At 51.3% G+C, this 8113-nt stretch overlaps 2 protein-coding genes across 2 annotated transcripts; both read left to right on the forward strand.

The window, feature by feature from the left end:
• The first annotated feature begins 644 nt into the window (after positions 1–644).
• On the forward strand, positions 645–3126 carry LOC148187037 (uncharacterized). The gene is made up of 3 exons (XM_088089397.1): positions 645–2184; positions 2265–2455; positions 2545–3126. The coding sequence occupies exons 1-3, from the start codon at positions 1834–1836 to the stop codon at positions 2786–2788; spliced, it is 786 nt and encodes a 261-aa protein (XP_087945523.1). The 5' UTR covers positions 645–1833; the 3' UTR covers positions 2789–3126.
• On the forward strand, positions 3004–4492 carry LOC148187038 (uncharacterized). Its single transcript, XM_088089221.1, has 4 exons — positions 3004–3052; positions 3154–3252; positions 3825–4111; positions 4226–4492. Exons 1-4 carry the CDS (start codon positions 3004–3006, stop codon positions 4490–4492), a joined length of 702 nt encoding a protein of 233 aa, XP_087945347.1.
• Positions 4493–8113: the final 3621 nt, after the last annotated feature.

The raw sequence follows: 8113 nt of genomic DNA on the forward strand, positions 1-8113 counted from the left end.
ATTATTTTGAAGGAAGAAGGAAGGAAAAGAGGAATTAAGGATTAAACTGTACAACTGATGGTCAATAGTGTTAGTGTGATGTGAGGATTCTTAAAATAACATCTTTACAGACGTGAAGCCCTGATAGGCTGTCTGACTGGTTGATGTAGTTTGAGAGAGACAGAATCTCTCAGCGGATTTATATACAGCAGCAAAATGATATAACGCTGATATACGTAAGAATTCATGTAAATGTGGGCTGAACCATGAACAGAAATAATAGATAGCCTGTATGATATGATTTACACTGTGATCAACACAATAATTTGAGACTGTGAACAGACTGATAAACGGATATGATAAGAACTGAATGAATAAGAATACAATCTAAAAGGATGTGGGTGCTTTTGTGACTTCCTGTATAGACTGGAGGCTGCAGGAAAAGTCAGAAAACTGTCCAACTTGATCGCAGATGTTTGTCACTACCCCCTGCTGCGCCGCCTGATCTTATCGATTAAAAGTCAGTGCTCACCTTGAATCCATCCATAAAGGCAGCCTAGTACCACCTGAAAAACATAGCAAGGATTAACAGAATTCTGTTTTTCACAAGATGCAGAGAAAACGTATTCATGCTTTGATTTTCAGCAGGCTGGAGTATTGTAAAGGTGTCTTCACAGGTCTCAGTAAAAAAAAAAAAAAAACTATATCAATCAGACAGTTGCAGCTTGCGCCCCGGAAATGCCATCTTCTCTGTGCCAACAAGGGCTTGTTGGTTCACTCATGTTCCAACAGCGTCGGCCAATCACACGATCCCAACTTTTGGGCATCCAATCAGAAGGCTCGATTTGACTCAACAAGCCACCTCGCGATCGCCATCTTGGATTCTCCCCGCACCGGCGCTCAGTTCAAGATCGGACCCCACGGAGTCAAGTTCGTGAGTACAGCATTTGTCATATTTTTACGAATTGCGAGCAGCAAAACGTCGCCAATCGCGCCGTGTCAACGGCGGTGTTTTATTCCGGTCCTTCGCAGCCCCCCGTTCGCGGTTTCACAGGCATTAACGTTGGCGCGGACTCGCGTTTTGACCGGAGTTTTATCGCCGCGACGGTGTGGAGCCGGCACTATTTATTCCGCACCAAATCAAGCGTGAACGGTTTTTATTTATTTTTAACCCCCGGCTGCCCGTACGCCTGTCCGACACGCCGAGGTACGGTGGCGCGCGCCCGCGTCATGTACCGTTATCTGATGCCACCTGCATCGCCTGCGCTTATCATTCGCGTTTTTCCACGTAGAGCTAAAAGAAATAAAACTGCTTTCATTCGTGTGTTTACTTGAGACAATTAGCAGAGCTGAGCACAGTCTCTTAATGAGACACGAGCTAACGCTGACCCGCAGTCTGACACAGCTAATGCTACTGTACGTGCCGTCGGCGCCGGTTTAATATCGCATCATGTCACCTAAACAACACAAGGCTTCATTCATTCATTCATTCATTCATTCATTCATTCACTCACTCACTCACTCACTCACTCACTCACTCACTCATGTGTGTATTTCAGCAGTGTTACACAGCTGCTTAATCAGACACATCCAGATGTTTATTTCATACAGATAATAAGGTTAGAACAGCTGTGATAATGTAATGAAGAGGTTTCTTTTGTACATAAAAGAGATCTGAGTCCAGAGATGTGCTGTTTCCTCACTGTTTTATCCCCTCTGTTATTACAGATTTTGAAGATTTAAGGAGAGCTTTAACTGTAAGTCCGAGGCTACGCGTCATTTATCGTCATCATAAAGTATGATCATAAAGTATTTCCTGCCAGTATTCTGCTAACGTTCATTTTCTCTGTTTAGATGGAACATCCTACTTTTAGGAGGGCCCCTAACGGGACCCTCCTGTTAAGGGCCTCTTCAGAGGCCCAGGCTGTAGGCCCGCTGCGGGTTGCCGGGGGCCAGGCCCCATACCGGGCAAAGAAGCCGGAGGAGGTGGATGCGGAGGCACAGGCCCACGTCACCTCCGAGGGTGGCGACACCGCCAACGCCACCCTCGTCCTGAGCCGGTGGAAGGTCCAGTTCGGGAGATACCAGGGCAAGACCTTCCACTGGCTCCTGGAGAATGACGTGGGCTACGCTGTGAACCTGGTCGCCTCCCACCAGAAGGAGCGAGAGAGGACAGGGTCTCAGTCCCCACTGATGGCCAACAAGGTGGAGTCCGTCCTTTAATCTGATACGCATCATACAATCAGAGGAGTGTCCAGTTTTAACCTCCCTCTGTGAACCTACAGGACGCCTTCACCCGCTACTCCTCGGCGTATCCTGACTTTGTGGAGGCGGTCAGGTTCCACCGTGCGTTCGAGGAGGCGCGGGTGAAGTCCCTCCAACCCGGACAGGAGGGACAGGCACTTGTTGGCTTTGGGGTCTTTAAGTTCGAGACCCTGCAGGCCCTGTATGAGTCTGAGGACTCCAAAAAGATCCGGTACATTATTGCAACATTTGATTTCTATTTTGTCATTTATTTGCTCAACTGACTATTGATGACAATAATCAATTGTCTGATTTGTATAGATTTGTCAACTACCTCCGGAGGACGGCGCCAGCTCCTGGCTCGCAGATGGAGAACGCCGTCCGCTATGTCCAGCAGAGAGACAGACAGAGAGCGAGGGCTGCTGCTGCCACCAGCAAGGCTGCGGCCACCGCCGCCACCACCAACAGCAGCAGCAGCAGCAGCAGCTCAGCCTCTGTCTCCGCCGCAAGCCAGAGAGCCAGGAGTGCATCACAGTATGTATTATTTTACTATAAAGCTGTCTGAGCTTGATGTACCTGGATGACTTCTGTGAAGAAATATATATATAAATATGAATATATAATATATAAATATATAAAAATATTGTAAATAGGTGTGTTTTTGTCATATTGTCTCCTCACTGTAGATGGTTTTGTGTGTCCTTTTTTTCTTGGTAAAGGCCTCTTGGTTCTGCGCTTGCGGCCTTTGTCTCTGGGCGGCGTTCTCTGTCTGCGGTGGAAATGCAGGCCAAAATCAAGCGGATGATGTTCGCTAAGCCTGCACTTCCAGGCAAGTCCATCTGAAATGACATATCATTCATGTGACAGAGTAAATCTTTATTGTGTTGACTCTGTGTGTGTTGTGTTTCTCTCTTACCGGCGTGATTACAGCCTCCTCCTTCAGACCCTTTAGACCAGCTCTTCCCTCACGACCATCTGAGGAGCCCTCGGATGAAGAGCTGGTCAAGGCGGTAGTTGACATCGAGGAGTGTGAGTAGAAAGTAACGAAATAATTATGATGACAAACTGTTAATAACAGAGAGACTTGACTTCAAGTGTTGACGCCTCTTTTTTAAAATTTTTTTTTTTTTTTCTTTATAAATGCTTCTGTAATCAGAGAGGACATCAAACAACAGGTAAGTTTCGGTCGAATGAAAAAATATCTTGCGTCTGCTCGTCTCCAATCACTGACAGCTCTGCCTGCTGATCGCCGGTCAAAGCATCACTAATGAGAGCATCTGTTATCTGTAACATTCTCCTCATCATCCTTTTCCTCGCTGCCTGTGTAACCCGCCTGTCTGCAGCCTGCATCGCTCACTCACTACATGTCTAATCAGCTGTTATCATAATTTTCTCTCATCCTCACTTTCTCTCTTTAATATAAAATATTGTAATACCATGTTATTAGAACATAACAGTATTTCTCCTGGTCTCTGTAGAAGCAGCTTGGCTGACTGTGTGTCTGTCATTTAATGTCAACGCTAAAATCTAATTCTTTCATGTCACTGAATCGTTTCTTTTCCTCTTTCAGCCTCAAATGTACCGGCCCTCTCTCGCTCCAGCAGCATCCACCTCCGCCCCCACCTCACCGGCACCTCAGACGGGGGCTGGTGACTCTGCTGCGCTGGGTGAGCTAACGGACGAGGAGCTGCTGGAGGCCAGCCAAGAACATCACCCCCTCCCGCAAGCCCCAGCAGCCCTCGTCATCGCCGAGCCAGCAGAGACACCAGCTCCCCATCCTTCGCCCGCCCCTGCCCCCGCCCAAGCCCCCGCTGCGGAGGAGGGAGTACAGGAGGAGTTGCCCGGGCCTGCCTTCCTCCCTCCCCCACCACCTGCTAGCAGTGCTGAGGTAAAGGTTGTCTGTCTAACACGTCAGGCCTCACCTGTGGCCGCTCTGCCCACCCACCTCATAAATCGATGTCCTCAGATTGTAAAATGCTCCTTGTGTTACTCTGTTTTTCAGCTGCTGCCAGAGTCCTGGCGGGCAGCTCTCACTGTGGAGCAGCAGCAGTGGATCGGTCGGGTGCTGTTTTCCAGGGACAGCCGGGGGAGGCCTCGGCTCATCAGCGAGCTGAACGTCTGGTGGTACCCCCCCCAACCCCGGCCGGTCTACAACCAGCCTCCCGCATCCCCCGACCCCTTCTTTGCATGTCGGCTGTTCCTATGGATGCCACACCGCATCTGGCATCTGCAGCTGACATGCCCCCAGCCTTGTGCACAGGGTCCATGACAAAGGCTGGGCTGTACAGGACCATCCGGAGGTCCCTGAACATCGACGGCTGGTATCTCATGGCCACTGAGTACCTGGAGTGCCGTCGATGTAAGAAGAAGGTCGGCGGGTGGTCACAGGGCATCATGAGGCAGCTTCCCCCCACCTACAGCTGCCAGTTCCCAGCTGTACTCACGTACAGGTAAGACATTATAATCAATTTAAAAAACATGTTAAACAAACACACCAAACACACACACACACACACTATATATATATATATATATATATATATATATACATATGTACACATTTGGAGAGAGAGAGAGAGAGAGGTGTGTATTGAGTGACCTGTTTGATGTATGTATGTGGTGACATACATACATCAAACAGCTCTGAGGACCATCCTGGACAGGCCCTCAGAGCTGAGAGCTCTGAGGGCCTGTCCAGGATGGCGGCTGGATTGATGAGGCGGTACCGACTCGCCGGGGTACAGCCCCCCAGCTCAGCTACGTGGACCGCGACTGCTGCCACAGAGACGGCGTGTCGAAGACAGCTGCCTTGTTTTCGGTCTGAAACTGAGAATTTTTATGTTGATATTGATAATAACGATAGGATTTAAACGACACTAATCACACAGTGTTCACAACATTCAAAAACCTTACTGAAAGGATCGAACAGTTTATGAAAATTAAACCGCACTACGTTCTTCTATCACAGGAGTGGGGACAGCTCGTGGTGCGCCTCGACATCTGGCACCTGATGCGACGCTTCGCATCAGGTGTGACCCCAGAGTGCCACGAGCTGTACCCTACCTTCATGAGGCAGCTGTCTCATTGCATCTTCGAAGTCGACCCCAAAGATGCCCGCCGTCTCACCGAGGCTAAGCGGTCCTGGCTGGAGGGGAAGCACGGGATGGTTGGCCTGACTGACGCTGACATGATGAAGAGGATCTCCAAGGAGGAGTGGAGGCTCCACTGTCGGCGCAGGACACGTGGGGCCGTGGAAACCGCACTCCTCATCAAGGATCTTCTTGACACCTTCAGCGGACCAGCAGGACTCAACAACCTGGACGTCCCGTTGCTGAACGCTCTCCGCATCCAGGACATCTGGAGTACGCAGAGGTGCCACCTCAGCTGCATCCAGGACCCACCGGGGGTGCAGCTTTACACCCAGACTGGCAGACTGACGAAGGGCGGAGTCAGCCGGTTTATTGCTGCGCAAGGGGCTCCAAGTCGCTGGAGTCCTCCACCTCAACCGGTTCATCCCAGGTACTTTTATGTGTCTCTGAGCTCGTCATCAAATTAATTCTGTATACACATTTCAGACAGAGATGAATTAATATTTGATCCAAAACCTGCCTTTTCAGGAACACGAGCTAGTGCGAAACACTTCAGGCGTTCCTGGTTGATGGACTGGTGAGGTGGAATGAGGACCGCGCAGCAGCGGCAGCTGCACCACCGGACGCAGCTGAGGAAGGCACGGCACCTCTGCACTCCTACAGTGGCCACCTCAAGCATATCCTTAACCAGAAGAGCCAAAGGGTGCTTGGCCTTCAGATGGTTAAGGACTTCACCAAGCCTGCTGAGTACTACTTTCAACATGGTAACTGTGAGCAAAGAAGTATTTACTGAGTCTTTTGCTGTCTGCCTCTGCAGTGTGACAGGGGAGCTCATCGGGGTTGAGTACCTGTACCAGCAGACAGAAAAAGTGCTTGACCCTGCCTGGACCCTGACACTCCGGACGAGGCTGCTGCCATCGAGTCCCTCGAGGACGATGAGGGGATCGAGGGGGACGTTGAGGACCCGACCGTCTTCGAGGCCGAGATCCCCTCCACCAGCACAGTGGCAGCAGCCCGGTCAGGTGATCCAGCTGACGCACCCCAGTCTGAGCCTTCCCGTCCGACCGCCCCTAACCAAGATGCCCCCCCCCGGGGCCCCTGAGGTTCAGGCTCCCACTCCCCAGCAGCCCTCTTCAGACCCTGAGGTGAGTTTACTGACCACAAACTACTGCTGCTGCTGATGATAACGACGATAAGATTGATGATAAGAGTTTTAACTATAATCATAGTAACAATAAAGTGTGTAAATTTTTAAAGACACTCCTCCTTTCTCCTCCCCCTCTTGTGTTTCTTCTCAGGAGGAGAACATCGACAGGCCTGACGGCCAGCCAGGGTACCAGCGGGTCCTGAAGCTGGCCCAGGTCCTGGTGGAGGGGCGGAGCCTTCAGGGGCTTCCTGACTCGAGGGTAGACAAACTCATCGCGCTCTGGCAGGCGATGCCAGAGCGCGACAAAAAGCGGGTTGTCAATCCTCCCAGGTACCGGGAGAGGCAACACAAGGGGCGGTTCAAGGCAGCCAAGGGGAAAAACACCTTCTGTCCTGGCAAGGAGAGTGTCGAACGGTAAGACTCATTTCAAATTTTACTGTCTCTTCTCACAAAGTTCTGCTGTTTAACCCACGCTGTCCTCTCCGTGACTCTTTCAGCTGCCTTCTCAGACAGGCCTCGGGCCCTGCAACTTGGCCCAGCGCCAGCCACCTGGTGGAGGCCATTTGCAGCCGGCTCTGCCAACTCCACCCCGGGGCCACGCGGTTCGGGGGGGTCACCAGGACTCGGTGGTCCCTTGTCCTCTCGGACTACGTGGCCATCAGAGAGGCAGTGCTGGCCAGCCCGAGGCTGATGGCTCAGACTGATATCCAACTATTCGAAGTAAACCAGCGGACCCTGTCCCAGTGGTGAGACTTTTAACACGAAGCTCTGCTGTAATCTGTCCTGTGATTAATCTTTCTACGAGAGCTGACGGAGCTAAAACCAGCCGTGTTTGTCTTTCAGGTACATGAAGTGCCAGAAAGGGGCAGTGAGGACTGTGCTGCTGCAGGGAACTGGGGTCGTCCCTGCCACGGCTGTAGCAGCACTGCCCCTGCCTGCAGCGAAAGGGCTGTCCTTTGTCCAGGTGGGACAAGGGCAGCCCTTTAACTTTAAAGTCCCCGAGGAGCAGCCAGGGCCCTCCACCAGGGGTTCCCCACCTCCTCCTCCTCGTCCTCCTCCTCCTCCTCCTCCTCCTCCTCCTCCACCGCCACCGCCACCGCCACCACCAGATGAGGAGCAGCCAGGGCCCTCAACTGGTGGTGTTTTTCCCCCTCCTCCTGCTCCTGTTGTCCCTGGACCCTCTGGCCTTCTCCCTCCTCCTCCTCCAGCAGCACAGCTCCCAGATGTCCTCATCGCTCCTGCCCCTGCTGGTCCGCCTCCTCTTCCTGTACCTTTAAGAACACCAAGAACTACAGCCTACAGGAAGAGGAAGGCGGCCGAGGCTGCTGCTGCAGGGCAGAGGCCACCACCTGGAGCAAAACCACCGGCCGATGTCGCAGTACGCCTGCAAAAAGTGTGGCCAGCCCAAAAGACTGGAAACTGGCCACACAAGACTGTATGGGGTGGCGTACTGCGCATCGGTCGGAGGAAAATCCGTGGAGGAATGGAGGAATGAAAAGAACTTATGGGGCAAAGCAGGGGGGGGGATAAATATCATTTCAGTTTTTTTTCTTAACCATATTTGTTTCCTTTTTTTAAACATTAGTTACATTTCTAATTTGAATATGTGTGTTTTTATTGTTGCCTTTATGTTAATTTCTTTATTATTTATTTA

Source organism: Plectropomus leopardus, chromosome 16 (genome assembly GCF_026936395.1).
Source record: "Plectropomus leopardus strain MGB_pleo_1.0 chromosome 16, ASM2693639v1, whole genome shotgun sequence".
Lineage (NCBI taxonomy): Eukaryota > Metazoa > Chordata > Actinopteri > Perciformes > Serranidae > Plectropomus > Plectropomus leopardus.